Genomic DNA, 18,003 nt, shown 5'->3' on the forward strand with positions numbered 1-18,003 from the left:
TATTAATAAATCCAATTTCAAAACATCATATTTAGTGTTGTTATACATGGAATTTGTACATTTTAAAAGCTAATGATAAATAACATTTGAAAAATGTACATTTTCGTAATGTACCAAATTAGAATGTCCCTTGCACTATTAAAAGTTATAGAGAGAATTGAATTGCTGTGTGAGGAAAAATAGACATTATATCTGAAAAAACCCAAATGAATCAGAATCGAATGGAAACAATTTAGTCTAATCAAGAGCTGAATGAATCTGAATCAATTCCAATTGGCCACTAATCAAATAAGCAAATTGTTTTGTCATTAGCCGTATTCACTACTTTGTAAAATAAATTAAAGGCAGGGGTTAAATTGTGTTGGAACTGCATTCCTCCTCAAAAATCCCCTGACTAAAGGCTATAGATTTATTTTATTTTTAGTGGGCAAGCCCTTCGATATGTCCTGTTCAACAGGAAATATGTCAACACAGGAAAGAAAACTGCTTGCATCAAGGTCATTAAAGCAAAAAGTAGACCCACCAAATACTAAAATTCATATTATTTTCTCAGTTAAAGGGATATTTCACCCAGAAATGAAAATTCTCTCATAATTTACTCACCCTCATGCCAACCCACATGTGTATGACTTTCTTTGTTCTGCAGAACACAAACAAAGATTATTAAAAGAATATCTACTCTTTGTAGATCATACAATGCAAGTGAATGATGACCAGACCTTTTGGAGGTGCAAAAAGCACATAAAGGCAGCATAAATGTAATTCATATGACTCCAGTGGATAAATCCTTGTCTTCAGAAGCAATATGATAGGTGTGGGTGAGAAATAGAGAAATATTTAAGTCCTTTTTTTTTACTATACATCTTGACTTTAACATTCTTCTTCTTTTGTTTTTGGTGACTTAAATATTGGTCTGTTTCTCACCACATTTATCATATCGCCTCTGAAGACATGGATTTATCCACTGGAGTTGTGTGAATTCATTTTATGCTGCCTTTATGTGCATTCAAAGATTTGGTCACCATGTACTTGCATTGTATGGATATAGAGCTGAAATTTTCTTCTAAAAATCTTTGTTTGTGTTCTGCAGAAGAAAGAAAGTCATTCACATATGGAATGGCATGAGGGTGAGTAAATGATGAGAGCATTTTCAGTTTTTTGTGTGAACTATCCGTTTTAATGTTTCAATTTGTTTGCTAATAATATGATTTGTAATAACATTTATTGTTTTACATTTATAAAACAAAAGATTATAAAAACTATAATAGAAGCATTTTTACTAGTGTTCACAGACTGTTGGACACCACTGTATGTATTCATGGTTTGTTAAGCAAAGATATGTGTTATCTCCAGGGATGGAAAGTTGCAAGAGAATGATCAGATTTTGGCGATTAATGGGATTCCTCTGGATCAGAGCGTGACGCAGCAGCAGGCCATCGCTCTGCTCCAGCAGCAGAGAGACCGGGTGGAGCTGGTGGTGGCCACAGATGCTGCAGCCATGCCCAGGCTCTCTACATCTGGACCCATTCAGATGGTATGCTTGTTTTAAATGTAACTCTGTTGAACAAGTCATCGGTTTTATACAAAACACTTAGCTTGGACTTTGTATCCCTCATATTTCTCCAGCTTATTCCTAGTTAAATGTCTTTTTTTGTATGGTTTCAGGTTCATTTTCAAATGCATTCATGTAGTGCAGATGTAATTTTTGGCTTTCACATAGTTTTCAAGTTAGTCTTACCAATATATCACAGGGCCTGGCAAACTAAATGCAAGTTACATTTTGTTTGTTTTAAAGAATGTTCATCTGTCATAATTTCTCACCATTACTTCATTCCAACCCTGTGTGCCGTTTTCTTTAAACAAAATTCTAAAGAGAGAAATAAGATGACCCCACCACCACCACCTAAAGTAGTTAACTTATGCAACGTAATTGCTGTGTTCCAAGTCTTCTGAAGAAATGAGATGTCTTTTTTCCTCCTGCAACTGTCAAATCTGATTCACGTTCACACATTTTCAAATATGCCATGTGAAGACCCGTTGCCCCAACTTTAAAGTCAGTGATGCGGAATTTGCTTCTTGCATGTCACGTGCCACGTTGAACCTAGTTTGCATATCTGGAAGTTTGCATGAGATTTGAGAGCTAACAGTTTTTCACACAGAGCTATCATACAAATTTAGAAATGTTGGAATATAGTGCATATAACTATTTTTAAGGTACCTAATGATGTGGAGTTTTTTTGGATCTTGGCAATAAAAATGACCATCCACTTTCATTGTATGGAAAGCAGGTACTTGAATATTCTAGAAAAAGTAATGAGGTTGAGTTAATGACAGTATTTTTGTTTTTGGGTGAACTATTGTTAAGATTTCAGACCAATTACATTATTAAATGTAGATTAGCAAATCTGACAAATTTTATTTATTTGTCTTGTTCCCCTGCGATGGACTGGCGACCTGTCCAGGGTGTCCCCCGCCTTTCGCCCAATGTTAGCTGGGATAGGCTCCAGCCCCCCGCGACCCTGTACACAGGATAAGCGGTTGACGATGGATGGATGGATGGATGGATGTCTTGTTCCCATTATTCTAATTTGGCCATCAAGAAAATAAATTCCTTAATCAGTATCAGCACCAGTTTAAGGATATTTTTAACTATTCCAGTCTCTAAATATGTAACAGAATGGGAGCAAAATGAGTAAGCTTTCTCTGGTTCGTTTCAACAACCTTGAATCATCCGAGCAGGGAATGAAATAAATTCAGAAGATTGCAAAAAATGAGTCTGGAAAACACCAACAGCCAATAGATGAACTGCATTAACCTAACCCTTCAACAATAAACACAACGCTTCCACTTCGTCCACTTTAATTAAGTACCCCAAACTAACCGTTCTCAAATTAACTGCAAATGCACACAGAGTGAATGCCAAGAACAGAGTTTGACTGATGAGATCCATGTTTTTGCGAAAACAAGAGAAAATCACATCACAGGCCAGGTTATGGATTTCTGCTGTGTTTTTACAATGCTTATATTTTTTATTTAAAATATTTAATGTCCTTAATTCAATGCCACGTTCTGCATATCAAAACCAGACCCAGTTTAATTTATGTCCTGTTTCAGAATTGTGTTTAATGGCACACAGGGAACAAAATGTCTGGTTTTCGTTCGATTGCTTGTTGCCTAGCCAAACTATCCATCACCAGATGTCAACAAAAGTAGTCATTGTAGCTGAACTTGTTTGTAAGTCAGATTAAGTGTCTGCTATAAAAATAAGAGATTTTATCACAAACATGATTTGACACTATACAGATTGAATGCAGTGGAGGGTGTGGGAATCGGTCCCAAGATGTGATCTTGCTGATTAAATAAAAATCGAAAACGAAGTCCATTTTAGAGCCATTAGGATTTTTTTGCACTGTGACATTATTTTTGTAAAAGTACCACCCTCCAATAGTCTTTTCAAATAATCACTTTCAGTACTGGAATACCAAAAAGAGATGTGTATAATCTATGGGAGTATTTATTTTACTGCCTTTTAGGCTGATTTAAATGTTAAAGAATTACCATATTACAGTAATCGGTAAGGATGTAGTAAGATTCGCCATAGACAATAGTGGCATTTCCCAAAAATGAAACGCAAGTAAATTAATAAATAAATCCCAATTCATTGCGGTAATGAGAATTTAGAGTAAAATTGTGCTTAATTGTCAAGAAAGACAATTCTGGATGTTTTGGTGAGATTCAAAATGTAATCCCTGATTGAGCAAAAATTGTCCAAGCACATTGAGTGCATTTACATGCTCACCGATATGCTGAAAACAACCAAAAATAAGCTTCTTCATAAAATTTGACAACGCAGTGAACCATATTTACATGAAAATTGAAATCATTGGGTAATTCTCTGAGTTTGACAAACAATAATAAACAGTCTTGTGCACAACACTGGTCTCATTTTTTCATATTTCGGCTTTTGAGTGTAATCTAGTTGTCATTAGAAAGCTGTGATCCTCCCCTTTGTGATGTATGACATTTTATTATCAGTTATTTTGTTCTGGACATTTAAGATATAAAATGTGATTTATTTCCACTTGCAAGCTCTGACAAGTAAAACATTTCTCATATTTTAGAAAACTCTAAACGGTAAAAGCAGATATCAAGTTTAGCAATTTGGGGTTTACAGCAGTAGTGATCGGCACATTATTTCCACATGCAAGCTCTCAGACAAGTAAAACATTTCTCATATTTTAGAAAACTCTAAACGGTAAAAGCAGATATAAAGTTTTTAGCAATTTGGGGTTTACAGCAGTAGTGATCGGCACATAAATTAGACGCTTGTATTTGATGTCTTAAAAAAATCATATTTCACTTTGTGATTCTTTTGAAACTCTTTAAACTGTGGTATTAGGGCAAGAAAATAAAGAGAATTCCTGAGAATGAGAGCTTTCATTTGATATATGACTGGTCTATTTAAGTGCTTTTTGAAAGACATTTTTATTCATATTAATATTTGTACCACATGAACTCTAGGTAGCAATGATTTGCCATGCGAATGTTTTCAGACCTTACTTTATGTAACAAATGCAGAAGTATTGTTATCTATAAAAAGATCAGATTCTAAGCTTTCAAACAATACACCATATGCCGGATTATGTATTCAGAGACTTTAACATTTTAAATGTAATCAGAGTGGCCCCTTTTGGACCCACCAGCCGGTCTGCAGAGTTGAAGCATAATCTGTATTAGATCATGCATGTAAATGCGCTCAGCATCTCGTTCCATTACGCATCTCAATACCTGTCAATCAAAGACTTGAATTACTTGTGTCAATCATCATATGTCGGCTTAAAAGCTTAGCAATAAAGACTTCATTTCACAAGCATGCATTATGTCCTCTCCCTAACCCCCCCATATTCAAACAGTTCCCCCTCTCTCCATTCCATCTCAATTTGTTCTCTTATCGTTAAAGCTGAGAAAATATTTATCTATTTAAGATTGCTCGGACCCCAAGGGACCACCATTCGGTTCCTTAAATAGAGGAGAGCAGAGGCAAATGTAGCTGAGGTATATTTTTCTTCACCTCCCCTTCCCTTGTGTCCTTTTCTGTCTCTTAGTAGACCCAGACCTCTGAAGCCTCTTGAAAATATCTTGAATCCTAATTATACTCCATTGGAAAGTTTCATGCAAGCAAGACTTGTGATGCACTGCTCCGGGATGTCCAATCCTTTTTCCCAACGGAGATGTTTTCTCAGAATGTCCGGCTCGCCTCCCACAATGGCTTTCTCATCAAGTGTCGCTAATGTATAGATGTTTACATAAGCTGCAGCCTGAAGGAATTATGAATGTTTGTGTACAGAAATGTAGCCGTATTTCTTGTTTGGGTCGTCAATGGGGAAGAGATTAAATATGTGCCAACTCGCCCCAGAACAGAGATACGTATGTTTGCCATGTGCATTTAAATGGATAGTTCACCTAAAAATGAAAATTCTGTCATAATTTTCTTTCCCTCATGGCCTTCCAACCCTATATGACTTTCTTCTGTTGAACACACAAGACAAATACAACTTATTACATATGAGCTGTGAAATGGTAATCAAACCACGTCCAGAGAATGTAGAACGTTTTATCCGTTTCCAGACTAGTTAAACTATCCACAGAACTCGATAGCCAAGAATTCTGACCTGAGGAAGTACTAGTCTCCTAAAAAAAGAGTAAAGTGTTTCTTTTTCAGCTCAAAAGAGGACTTCTTATCTCTGAAATGGTTCTGTTCCCCTCACAGTGGGTGTAAAGATTTGTTTCGAAAGAGCGACAGGGCGAATGGCAAAGAAGAGATTAGTGGGAAAATTGCAGAGGTAGTCAGCCACCAGATAACGGCCTGGTAATAAGAGAACAGAAATGAACTGATTGCAGGTCGTTTATAAGAGCCCAAGGGGACTTGGGTGATTAGAAGTTAGTCACCGCAACCAGCAAAAGTCACTTATGGGCTTTCCTGACCCTGACATTGATCAATGACGGCAGGATCTCATAAACTATGTTTCTATCCAAATTACGAAATTACCTTGTATGAAAAATCGCAATATCGCAAAAAACAATTTGCGAATAAAGAATCGTTTGCATTACATGTGTTCGAGAGAAGAAAAACTTCACTTTTGGGAAAATTGTAGCCATTGTGGCTCTTTATTACATTTCAATTAATTACTTTGGGTTTAAAACACGAAGACAAAACACTTCATGGTTGCTAACTATCGGTGGTAGATGTCTGATGAGCCAAAAGTGTCAATAAACCTGTTCTTTGGCGCAGTTCAAGTTTGTATTTGACTCTTCACTCTTTAACTTCAGAATGACCAGAGCAGCATTTGAGATGCTTTGATATTGTTCTGCTGGTTAGTCCAGTTTTGAACATGACTTGTTGGGGCAAAACTGCATGACAGCCATTCGTGGAGACTGTTGTGCCATTATTTAAAAAAAATAAAATGTGTGTATATATATATATATATATATATATATATATATAATTCCATTTTGGTATATTATAGTGATATAAAAGTATTCAGATAAACTCACCCCTAAATAGTACGTAAAAATATAGTGATTTGACATTTCACATGTCAGTCTGAAATTCTCTTCCTGTGTAAATGGGCTGTTCTTGCCTTGAATAAGTTGCAGTGTGGGCCAGATCTTTTGCCGTTTAGTCAAATTTCAGGCTACGTGGGCATGTAGGTTTGTGCCCAATTTCGGCTTTGCCGCAGGATGTAGTCACAGGTCTGGGTTTGGCAAAAGCTCCTATTTGACAAACCTAATTGGACAATCGAAGGTGATTGAATGGGTCTTTATTCAGGAGCTCTGCTTCTTAAGTAGATGGTTTTGTGGCTGAAAGTACATGATGACGGATGTTTCATTGACCTCTCCTGCTCTAATAAATTAACTAAATGTATAAGAAGAGATTGAAACTTTGTCCTTTATGTGTGTCTACAGGACCAGTGGGGACACATGGAGGAGATCGAGCTGTTAAACGATGGCTCTGGCCTTGGCTTCGGGATTGTCGGTGGCAAGACAACAGGAATGGTGGTCAGGACCATAGTGCCCGACAGTGTGGCCGATAAGGTTTGCGTTTGAATCTCACACATGTTTTCTTAACCCACTTAATAATTAATCTTAGCAATGACATTAGCAGTGATACACCCATCAGTTATTTTGGTGTAAATATTAAATGTTGTATACTTTAATTTTAATTAAAATATATATTTTGTTGGATAACATTATAGAAAAAAACCTTTTATCCCCTTTTATGTAAAATGCGTTCTTGCATTTCAAAACAGCTACTGTGTCAGGATGCTTAAAAACTGTGTAAACTGTAAAAGCAGTGCTTTTAAAGGATGAATTTAAAAACGAAACTTTCCAAGGGATTGTGCAAAGTTTAGAACATTTTAAATTCTAGTTAAAGAACCTGTGTTAAAAATATCAAATCTTAAAAATAAAAAAAACGATAAACCGTTTATACTCGAGTAGTCCGTTGACTAGTCGACCATCAGGACCCATCTCTACTCTCTTCAACCAGCTTAGCCAGGAGTGAAAGCGACTGAAAAACAGTCTCTCCTGGTTTAGACCCCTCACACACACACACACACACACACACACACCCCCCTCCTCTGCTCTCCCACCCAGAGTCCAGAGCTTGGGCAACAAACCCATTCTTGTTCAAAAGGCACATTGCTTGCATTACACACATCAGTGGATCTTATGCTCCAAAAAAGCTGTCAAAATCAGGGCTTTGTTATCCCTATCGTTTCTTATTTCAACCTTTAATAGCCACGCTGGGCTTCAATGCACCCCCGTTGTCCCCAGCACAGTGGCAGGAACAAGCCGGTGAGATTTTCCCTTCACAAGTTGATGTATCAAACGCCTTTCATGTCTCGCACTTCACAAAGACAGCCGTTCTCCTCTCCTCGCTTTGTATAATCATTCTTTAGTCCTCCCTTTCCTCTCGCCGTTCATTCGGCCTGTCTGCCAGAGTTCTAGAAAGAAGAATACGTCTCACAGCTCAAGTGAACCGGAAAGGGCCCAGGAGGAAAGGCCATGTAAGAGTGACATAGTTATTGTGGATGGTAGACTTGTGGCTCCTGCACCTGTGGACGATGGGAACTAATTAGGCTGTAAATGTGACATTTGTCTCTGGGAGGCTTTTGGGAGTTAAATTATACTTTGGGAGGCCAGTGAAACTGGCTCATGGTATCAGTTAATGATTATAGGCAGGAGTTAGGTGATTACGTCTTTGCTTGTGCCAATTTGACAATAAGTTTGCCAGACAATGTTATCATAAATGTATGCATGCATCATACGTTATGTACATATTACATGTTTATACATTATATCATATTGCAAAATACATAAGGATGGATAAATGGAAGGATAACGATGTATGGAAGGATGGATGGATGTTGAATGCATCAGTGAACAGATGGATGGATGAATTATGGATTGTTGGGTGGATGGAAAGATAGATAATGGATCTAGTGCAGTGAAACACTTCTTAATATGAGGGTCAAACCAAGTATCATATGAATGTTACACACTGGTGTAGGTACAGTGGGGAACAAGTTGATATGTTCGTGAAAACATTAAAGCTGAAATTAGATGTGTCCCTGGCCTGTCTCTGACATGCAGTTATATGTAATCTTCCATCTATTCTCTCATTTACTCCAGGATGGGAGGCTGAGAACAGGTGACCACATCCTTCGGATTGGAGAGACGTCCACGCGGGGCTTGGCCAGTGACCAAGTGGTGCAGGTGCTGCAGGCCTGCGGGAGCCGTGTGCGCATGCTGATCGCACGAGACCCGCTGGGAGCACCTCTATCCCCACCCCCACTTGCCCCCGCCACTGGCCCCATCACCTCCCCACCTCCTTTACCTCCTGTACCAGCCAACAGGGCTGGCAAAACGGTATGGACAACACCACACTTATGAATCATTTAAATTATGATTAATTCCTTGTTTACAATGCATGAATCAGTAAATGAGTGATTCATTAGAAAGTGCAACCCATGCGAGGTGAGAAATAATGAATCACTACCAATGCGGCTCATGCGTTTCAAATTATCTGAAACATTACCTCAAGATGAAATAATCAGTTTTGAGTTTGAATGTTTGGTACTGAATTTATTGCAAATCTCATGAAACCAAACATGTCGGAGTCATATTTCACCCCGAAATCAAAGGTAAGATGTAAGACAATGAACACTTTTTATGACCATTCATTTAAAATGTCCATGTGCATTACAGTGATCAGAATTTTGGGAAATAGCCTTGCGTAATTGTCATGAAAAGAATGCCACAATGCAAAAACTTTTACCAATTACCGATGTTGGGGTGAAATGTGATCTGGAGATGTTTTTGGGAGATCAGGCTTCTCACAGTAATAAAAACCTGAAAATATCAGAGACATTTCTGAGTGTGTAAAATTTTCTAGATTGCTAATTAAAAATTATTAAAAATATTTTATTGTCTAGAAATTGTCTTTGTGAATGTTATAAGTAAATGTCGTGGAAATGTATTGGTCAAATTGTGGGAATCCTGTGAGATTCACACTTTAACAACATTAGAACATTCTTGTATGATCTGTAACATTTTTGCAGCCAAACTTGGAGGGCTACGAAATCCACGAAGTTGCGTTAAAAAAGAAGGAAGGCCAGAGCCTCGGGATCTCTATAATTGGTTATAACGCCTTAACCAGTGAGGGTAAGAAACCCATTTCACCTACATTTAACTACCACAACTACTAATGAATATGATGTTAATTATTATTTACTCTCTTCTCTCGTCTCTGTTGCATGTCAGATGCCGTGGGGGTCTTCATAAAGAGTGTGGTTCCAGCCAGTGCCGCTGAGCAGAGCGGGAAAATCCATGTCAACGACAGGATAATAGCAGTGGGTTCTTAATCACTTTTTAATGAGCTCTACCTTAATTAGCCCCATTTGTGTAAAAGCCCAAACAGGACGGCAACTGTGTGAGACGTCTCTTTCATCTCATATTGATTCAAAGTTTAATAAGAACGGGATGAGTGGGGAATCAGTCAGCTGTCACGCTCTCCGCAGTCTCACGCTAGGCTAATCAGTCCCACCGAGGTGACACGGAGATCCCGGTTAGCTGGGCCTGTGGAGATTTCTTGATTGTCTCACTCTGTCTCCATCCTTCAGTTTTTTTTTCCTCTGTCTCTCTGTGTGAACAGTTGAATGGAGTAAACCTCCAAGGATTCACCAACCAGGAAGTCCTGGAGGTAATGAGGCAGACGGGCGAGACGGTACACCTTACCCTTATCAGGAAGATCGCCTCGCCCAAAAGGATGCATGCAGAGAAATCTCTGGATAAAGGTAAGATCTTGGCTTAAAGGAATGGTTCACGCAAAAGTGAAAATGTTGTTGTTAGCTCACCCTCTTGTCAGTCCAACTCAAATGTCACAGGAGATTGTTTTTTCCATACAAAGGAATTTGATTGTGATTTTTAGAATACTAAGCTCCAAAAAGAAAAAACATCATAAAAGTCCCCACAACTTAAATCAGTACAATGGCGGTTTATAGGGACAGTTTTAAAGCTTAGAAAAAGGATCCAAAAGTATCATAGAAGTAGTCAATGCGATAATTTTTAAAAAAATCTTGATGTCCATAAAAATGTCTCCTTTTGTGTTCAACTTAAATTAGTCGAGTTTGTAATGACAGGAGGGTGAATAAATGATGACAGAATGTTCGTCAATACTTTTTTAATAACTTTTCCTTAAAATGTGTATACTATGACATATTCTGTTAGCGACCAAAAAGTTGAGAGAATTTATACTACAATATGATTTCAGTTTTATGATATAAATTTTTGCTTATTGCCAAACCCAATTAAAAATACATAATCGGGGTTCCCACGCATCTTGGAAAACCTGGAATTTTACAATGCAAATTTCCAGTGATGGGAAATTCATGAAAAATAAAAAACATAATTGTAAAATAATGATTTGTCCTGGAAAATGTTTTTGTATAATAAAATTGTTTGACTGCGTCACAAAAATGGTTCTTGTTACATTGTTAATCTCGACGAATCTGCTGACGAATGTTTTTATTTCTTCAAAGATAAGGAATACGAAACAAAAAAAGCTTTGGGGATTGGCCCATAATATCCACAATATACATCATTACCTCTTGTGTGTTTTTAAATATTACACCTGTTGGGCATATGAAATGTCCTGAAATAATTATGCATTGAAAACAGTGGGAACTTAAGATTTAGGTTAAGTAAATTGGATTTCTGTGCATCTATGTGTGTATGCAGTCCAGAGAGAGTCATCGCGTGTGTCTCTGAAGAGATCGTCTGAAATTAAGACTCGAGCGGATGTTCTGAGGAGTTCTTTGATTGAGTCTGTGGACCCTGCTTTGAGTGGAATTAAGCAACAGCTGCAGGGGAAAAGTGAGTTGATACCCCACCATCAACATTAACACACGTTGTTCACTGCATAGAACAAATTGGGGCAACATCACAAACTATGAAAGTTCCATATCATTGAAATACAAATGTTAACAGTTGTTTTACTCTAGTTCTGCTCTTCTTTGTTTTGATTGACTTCAATCAGACAATGTAATTTGAGTCTGACTTAAATCGTTTTTTAACCCCATAATTTTTGCTATTGGGTATTTTTCAAAAGCCCAATCCACTTCTAAGGACCAGAACCGTGTTTGCTTTTTGTGTGTGTGTGTGTGTGTGTGTGTGTGTGTGTGTGTGTGTGTGTGTGTGTGTGTGTGTACAATTATGTAATATTATATTATTTTAATTGTTTTAAAGTTAAAAAAATATATATATATATAACTTATGTTGCAAATGTCTTTTAAAACACATTGACCTATGATAAAGTAAGTTTAGTGACTTGTTTAAATTTCACAAACCTTGAAATGCACGAAACAATTGTCACTTCTTTTCAAGTTTGTTCTTTGTCAGAGTCAGTAGATTAAGTCAGAGATTAATTCAGTTACTGCTCTGATGGATTCAATGAGTTCATTCACTAGAGGGATCTTCAGACTGATTCAATTTGTTAACTATTGAGTCATTTGTAATTTGTTTGTGAATCTGTCCGTATTAGTCACGCGTTGCATGTTTGTTTTTGATTGCAGCCAGCGAACACAACATTATAGAAAGGCGCATTCATTTTACTATTATTTTGTGGTACATGCTCTTTATTTCATATGCAATTTAAACTGCAAGCTTACAACTTGGGTAAAAAAAAATTGCAGCGGAGCACTATTGCTGTACAGCGGGGCAGGATACACTGGACCAAAATATCATAGAGAATTTGAGGTAGGGTCATTGACTTAAACCATTTAGTAATGTTGTAAAAAATCAACCAGAAAACACAAGAATCCACCTAGCAATGGCCTGGTAACAACCAAAAAATACCGTAGTAAAGTCCTTGCAACCACTCACAGCACCCAAGCATCAAGACAGCAACTTTGTATGGGTAATCACCACTCACATTTTCTTCAGAATATTTTACAATCTAGTTTTAGTATGTTTATTGGCCTGTAAGTCTTTCTTTTATTTTTGGCACACCTAGTTTGTGATGTCATAGTTACTCTTTTCAGACCCTGGTACACCTTCTATTTCTCAATAACATGAACCTAAAAGGTTTTTCATTGTACCTTTTCATTGCGCCCCCTAATGGATACACAAGGGTACTTAGGGTTTTTAATGTAGTTGAGGCTTCGGAATCTGATCTGGTGGTGCTCCCCTTTGTGTGGAGGTCAAATCCAGGACAACTTACAGCTCCAATGCCTCTTTCCCTCCTAGCTTCTGTGTCGAGCTTAGCTGGCTTTGTTTCACTCTTGTTAGCCGGAAGATTTGAATATGGAAATAGACGTGCTAGAAGCGGAAAAGCAGGACTTGGCTGAACCCAAAGCAGCCCGGAGCTCTGGTTACATTCTGCTCTAATTAATCCGGACAAGACCCGGTACCTGCCAAACTCCCTAAATAAAGTGTTCTGTTGCACAGGGCCGATACATGGCCCAGGATAACAATGATTGGTTTTCAGGCGCACAAAGCTCCCAAAGCTGGAATCATATCACTTGTAAAATGATAGTCGCCCTCAAGTCGAAACACGCACCCCTTTAATCATACTTTTGCCAGTATTTATGACTTTTCCCCTGTGGTTAAGAAATTATATCAGTATTAACATTTATGTTAGTTTATATATGTGTTAAAATGTTTTTTTTTTTATGGATAATGCTCTGCTGTTTTGCTTCGTTGGCATTTGATAATAGTGAATGCAGAGGTTTTGCTAAATTTCACCCTACGATTTTAAAGATAACTACCCTGGAATTGCCATTTAAATGTGATTTGATTGGAGTCCTGTAAATTTAAAGTCTTTAGAAACAGATGTTGAATATGTTTCAGGCCTAGTTGAAAATTAAAACTATGTGCACAACTCACCACGGACTAGTTTCTCAAGGCTATTCTGGGCTTTTTCTAAGTTTTGTCACACCAACCTTTTCGAACAATTAAAGCGATGGTTCACCCAAAAATTACAGTATTGTCATAATTTATTCACTTTCATGTTGTTCCAAATCCCTATGACTTTCTACTATTTGTGTAACACAAAGGGAGAAATTCCAAAGACTGTGCTTTTGGTCTCTGTTTTCCATGCATTTAATAATTAATCAAAATTGGAGATTTTAAAGCTTCTAAGACGAGTTTTGTGTAAAATCATCATAATATGCTCCATAAGACTCGTGTGCCATATTCCAAGACTTCTGAAGTCATCCAATAGCTTTGTGCCAGAAAAACTGACTGAAATTTAAGTTAATTTTCACTGATATGAGTTGAACTCGCTCTGAATCATTCAAACTTGTTTTGTGAACCGAATTTATGATTTGTTGACTCCTTTAAAAATGTGATGCGCTAGGCACATGTCAAGATTTTCAGTGAATAACGACTTTAATTTCAGTCCTTTTCTCACACAAAAACTATCGTTTGGCTTCAGAAGGTTTTGGATACTATGGGAACACAAATATGGACCACATTAATGATACTTTTATGCTTCTTCATCCGTTTTGAAACTTGAAAGCTTCAGTCCCCATTCATTGTAGATTTGTGTAAAAACTGACCAACCCATTCTTAACAAATGTCTCTTGTGACTCTTAAAAGTCATATGGGTTTGAAATGACTTGAGGGTGCAAAACTTGACCGCTAAAGCTCTCAATCGCATTGACACTGACAGTCGGCCCACGTTAGTGTAATTATAGTCCAAAAATGCTCCTGAAATGCCTGCAGCAGTTAAAAACTACAGATAGTGCCATGTAAAACCGAGTCGAGATTATTCACTCCATTTTTGGTGGTATTGTGAGTCTGTAATGTTTCCCATGTGATATCCTCTATTAAATGTTGAGTGACAGTTGGATAGAGGCTGGACATTTGTTCTCAGTGGTAGCAGTGGGAGACCATGAGTAGTTCCTGATGCATAAACATAACAAGCCATTGCCCGGTGATCACCTTTTCCCCTGTTCTCCATATTTTCCATTGTACTGCACCTGGGCTGCAGATGTTGGCTGGGCTTTGACATCCCACGTCTAAAAGCAATGCATTGCTTTATTAATGTGGTCAAACATTTGTGATGAATGGTGTTGTGAGTGAGGTGTTAGAAATGCTAATTTAATCAGCTCTACATTCACTCATGGACTTCACGTTTTACAGTAACCTGCTATAGAGTTCAAGTTGCAGACATTCATTATTTCTATGAATAAAGTACACAATAGGGCCTGCAATTCTTAAAATGGATTGTTTAGGCAAAAATGGAAATTCTGTTATTATTTACTCTCTCTCAAGTTGTTCCAAACCCATATGACTTGATTTCTTCCATGGAACCCAACAGGAGAAATAGGCGAATTGTCATTTAAAGGGTCAGAACTGCCCATGAGAGCTCTTCCACCCTTTTATTTGCCTCAGCCGGTACTGTTCCCTTGCATCCCATTGTAATTTTTCTGCAGTATCACTGCTGACTCCTCTCTCAACTCTTGCCCTCAGGCTCACTCTTACCCTCTGATTATATTCATCCATCAGCCTGACATCAATCCCGCGCTAGTATGCGGCACCTGACATAATGTCATACGTTTCCACTCACTCTGTCACGGACAGTGGGCACCCAAATGGCGGTAATTGACTTTAAACGCTGCTCTCATTATGTGTGTGTGTGTGTGTGTGTGTGTGTGTGTGTGTTGTAGTCCAAGAGCCAGCCGCGCTGACGGAGATGGAGCTTCGCGCTAAATGGGAGCAGGCTCTCGGCCCGCTTTACAATGTTATGGTAAGCAAAAACGAAGGGGAAGTAATGTTAACAGATGCTAAGTGCGACTCTCAATTAAACATGAGGCAAAATGCACATCAGCAAGAACGGCCAGCACTTACGCATGCTATGATAAGAGATGTTCGATCAACGGCTAAATTTGGCTGTAGATTGCCTTGGTTGACTATTGTATTTTTTAAGACATATTTTACACCATGTAAACATGAGATCAAGGGCTTACACTGGTGTTTGGGTTTATTTAAAGGGAGTGTGGTGGCTACTTTAAGGCCATCACTCTGGGGGTATGTAGATCGTATGATTTTTTGTGATTGTTTGTTACTTTTCAGGTTGTGAAGTTGGATCCGGTCATAGAAGATGATGTTGAGTTGCAGAAGTTCTCCAAGGTAACATTGAAACATTAGTTATAATGAGGCCCAGATGTAATTGCTTATGTTTATGTACAAGCTGGAGTGAGGAAGCAGTATTGTGAAAATACAGAGTTCTAAACAAGAGAAGAAGAATAAGGGAAAATCTTGTAATTAAAGGGACAGTTCACCCAAAAATCCTAATTCTCTCATTTGGTCCCCCGTAATGCCATCCCAGATGTTTATGTCTTTCTTTCTTCTGCTGAACACAAACAAAAAAAAATTGAAATCTTAGATCTGTAAGTCCATATAATGCAATTGAATGGTGGCCAAAACTTTGCAGGTCCAAAAAGCACATAAGGCATCAAAGTAATCCATATGATCAATTTTGGGTAAGAACAGACCAAAATATCAAGTAAAATACCAAATAACTCATTTTTCACTGTACATCTTGCCATTGCAGTCTTTAGGCACAATCATGATTTTAAGCTTGACTTCCAAGTGTTTGAGGCATATGCAGAGCGCTATGAAGTGTAATCAAGCTTGAAATCATGATCTCCAAGGAGACTGCTGATGTCAAGGTGTACCGTGAAAAAGGAGTTATATTTTAGCCTGTTCTCACCCAAAACAAGTTGGATTGCTTTAGAAGACATGGATAAAACCACTGTAGTCTTTTTGGTATGGATTACAATTATGCTGTCTTAATGTGATTTTTGGAGCTTTGAAATTAAAATTGGTCAGCATTCACGTGCATTGTATGGGCCTACAGATCTGCGATATTCTTCTAAAAATCTTTGTTCAACAGAAGAAAGTCATACACATCTGGGATGGCATAGAATTTTCATTTTTGGGTGAACTATCCCTTTAAGGGGTGTAACATGAAGCAGATTTTTGTTGTTTACAGTAACTGCGGAAGATTGTACACTTTTGGAGAATATATGTTTTAAAATATTAGTTTTACTTTTTGCACATTCTTTTGTTTATACCACAAGTGTTATTTAATGTAAAGCCATTTTTGCACTGATGCCAAATTTATGATTAATTTGTTTTACGAATTATCTTTTACCCAACTGCCCACCCAATTTGAATCCAGCTAATTCCAAATAAAAAGAGAAATACACAAATAAAATTGAATCAGCTGAATTATCAAAATGTACAGTACTGTAGGCATTACTTCATGGTAATTAATACGTATATAAACAATTTATTCATTGAATTTCCAGCAAAAATAACAAGATCGTAACTGTTATCCAGGGTTCTCACAGTCACAGAAAACCTGGAAATAATAGGGAATTTTTTTTATTTTATTTTCCAGGCATGTCATGAACAATTCATGGAAATTTCTGTAGTGGATATATATTCTTTAAAGTTTTTCAATGCTCTAGCGAGCTAGATATTGGTCTTGTATGAAGTAAAACGTAAACCCTTAATCAATATATTGTCCGATTTGTCTGTGAATACATTTTTGAAACTCATTAGACAAAAAGGGAGGGAACCCTGGTTCATGATTTAAAATGTAATCACACCGTGATATAAGGTTTGGGCCATGCTGCCCACCTCTAATCCCTGTAGTGAAAATCAGAAAATTAGAATGTCCTTGACTATTCACGTAACAATGTCTCTACAGCTTCTCCCAATACACACAATGCGCTTGGGTGTGGAACTAGACTCTTTTGACGGACATCACTACATCTCTACAGTAGCTCCCGAGGGACCAGTTGCAAAACACGGGTTACTTCGACTAGAGGATGAACTTCTGGAGGTAAACCCATTTTGAGGCACAGCGTCATCCCATGCCCCCTTTCTATTTGGCATTCTGGTTAGATGGGCTCTCAGGGTTTGGCCAGTTTTGCTCTCGGCTGGCTTTGGTGAGCTTTAATAAGACTGACCTTTTACATCCTGCCAGCACCAGGTCTCCAGGAAGGCTTGCTGCTGCTGTTGCTGCAGGCGCATGGATGTTCTGGCAGGAGGGCCCCTGAGTCTGACTGAGGCCATCTGCATGGCTGTCCCCTGCCCTAACACCTCACTGGCCTTGCTTCCTGTTCCCTCCCCTCTAATCTTCCCCCATCCACCTGGTCTGGTGGCCGAGGGCCACTGTGCTTTCAGCCTGTTGCTGTTGGCAAACTTAGTTCTCCCAAAAATGAAAATTGCCTTCATTAACTCGCCCTAATGTCATTCCAATCCTGTATAACAATTTTTTTAATGGAACAAAAAAGGAGAAATTTTAAACAATGGAACTTCTTTGTAAATTTCCGGGTTTGGAATGCAGAGTTAAACTAAAGCGGGGTAAACTTCTTTTTAGAGGTATACATGCAAAAGTACCATGAATGTATTATAAAAGTGGTC

General features: G+C 37.9%; 1 protein-coding gene across 6 annotated transcripts in view; it reads left to right on the forward strand.

The window, feature by feature from the left end:
- patj (PATJ crumbs cell polarity complex component) overlaps window positions 1-18,003 on the forward strand; it is a 132,050-nt gene that overhangs the window by 7,411 nt on the left and 106,636 nt on the right. For all 6 annotated transcript variants that reach the window (XM_052123543.1, XM_052123542.1, XM_052123545.1 and 3 more), the window contains 10 exons: window positions 1,354-1,534; window positions 6,967-7,095; window positions 8,695-8,931; window positions 9,624-9,726; window positions 9,826-9,914; window positions 10,217-10,358; window positions 11,302-11,436; window positions 15,234-15,313; window positions 15,640-15,696; window positions 17,285-17,419. In XM_052123543.1, coding sequence (XP_051979503.1) covers window positions 1,354-1,534; window positions 6,967-7,095; window positions 8,695-8,931; window positions 9,624-9,726; window positions 9,826-9,914; window positions 10,217-10,358; window positions 11,302-11,436; window positions 15,234-15,313; window positions 15,640-15,696; window positions 17,285-17,419 — 1,288 coding nt within the window. The remainder of the gene's footprint in view (window positions 1-1,353; window positions 1,535-6,966; window positions 7,096-8,694; window positions 8,932-9,623; window positions 9,727-9,825; window positions 9,915-10,216; window positions 10,359-11,301; window positions 11,437-15,233; window positions 15,314-15,639; window positions 15,697-17,284; window positions 17,420-18,003) is intronic.

This window comes from Xyrauchen texanus, chromosome 50, assembly GCF_025860055.1.
Source record: "Xyrauchen texanus isolate HMW12.3.18 chromosome 50, RBS_HiC_50CHRs, whole genome shotgun sequence".
NCBI lineage: Eukaryota > Metazoa > Chordata > Actinopteri > Cypriniformes > Catostomidae > Xyrauchen > Xyrauchen texanus.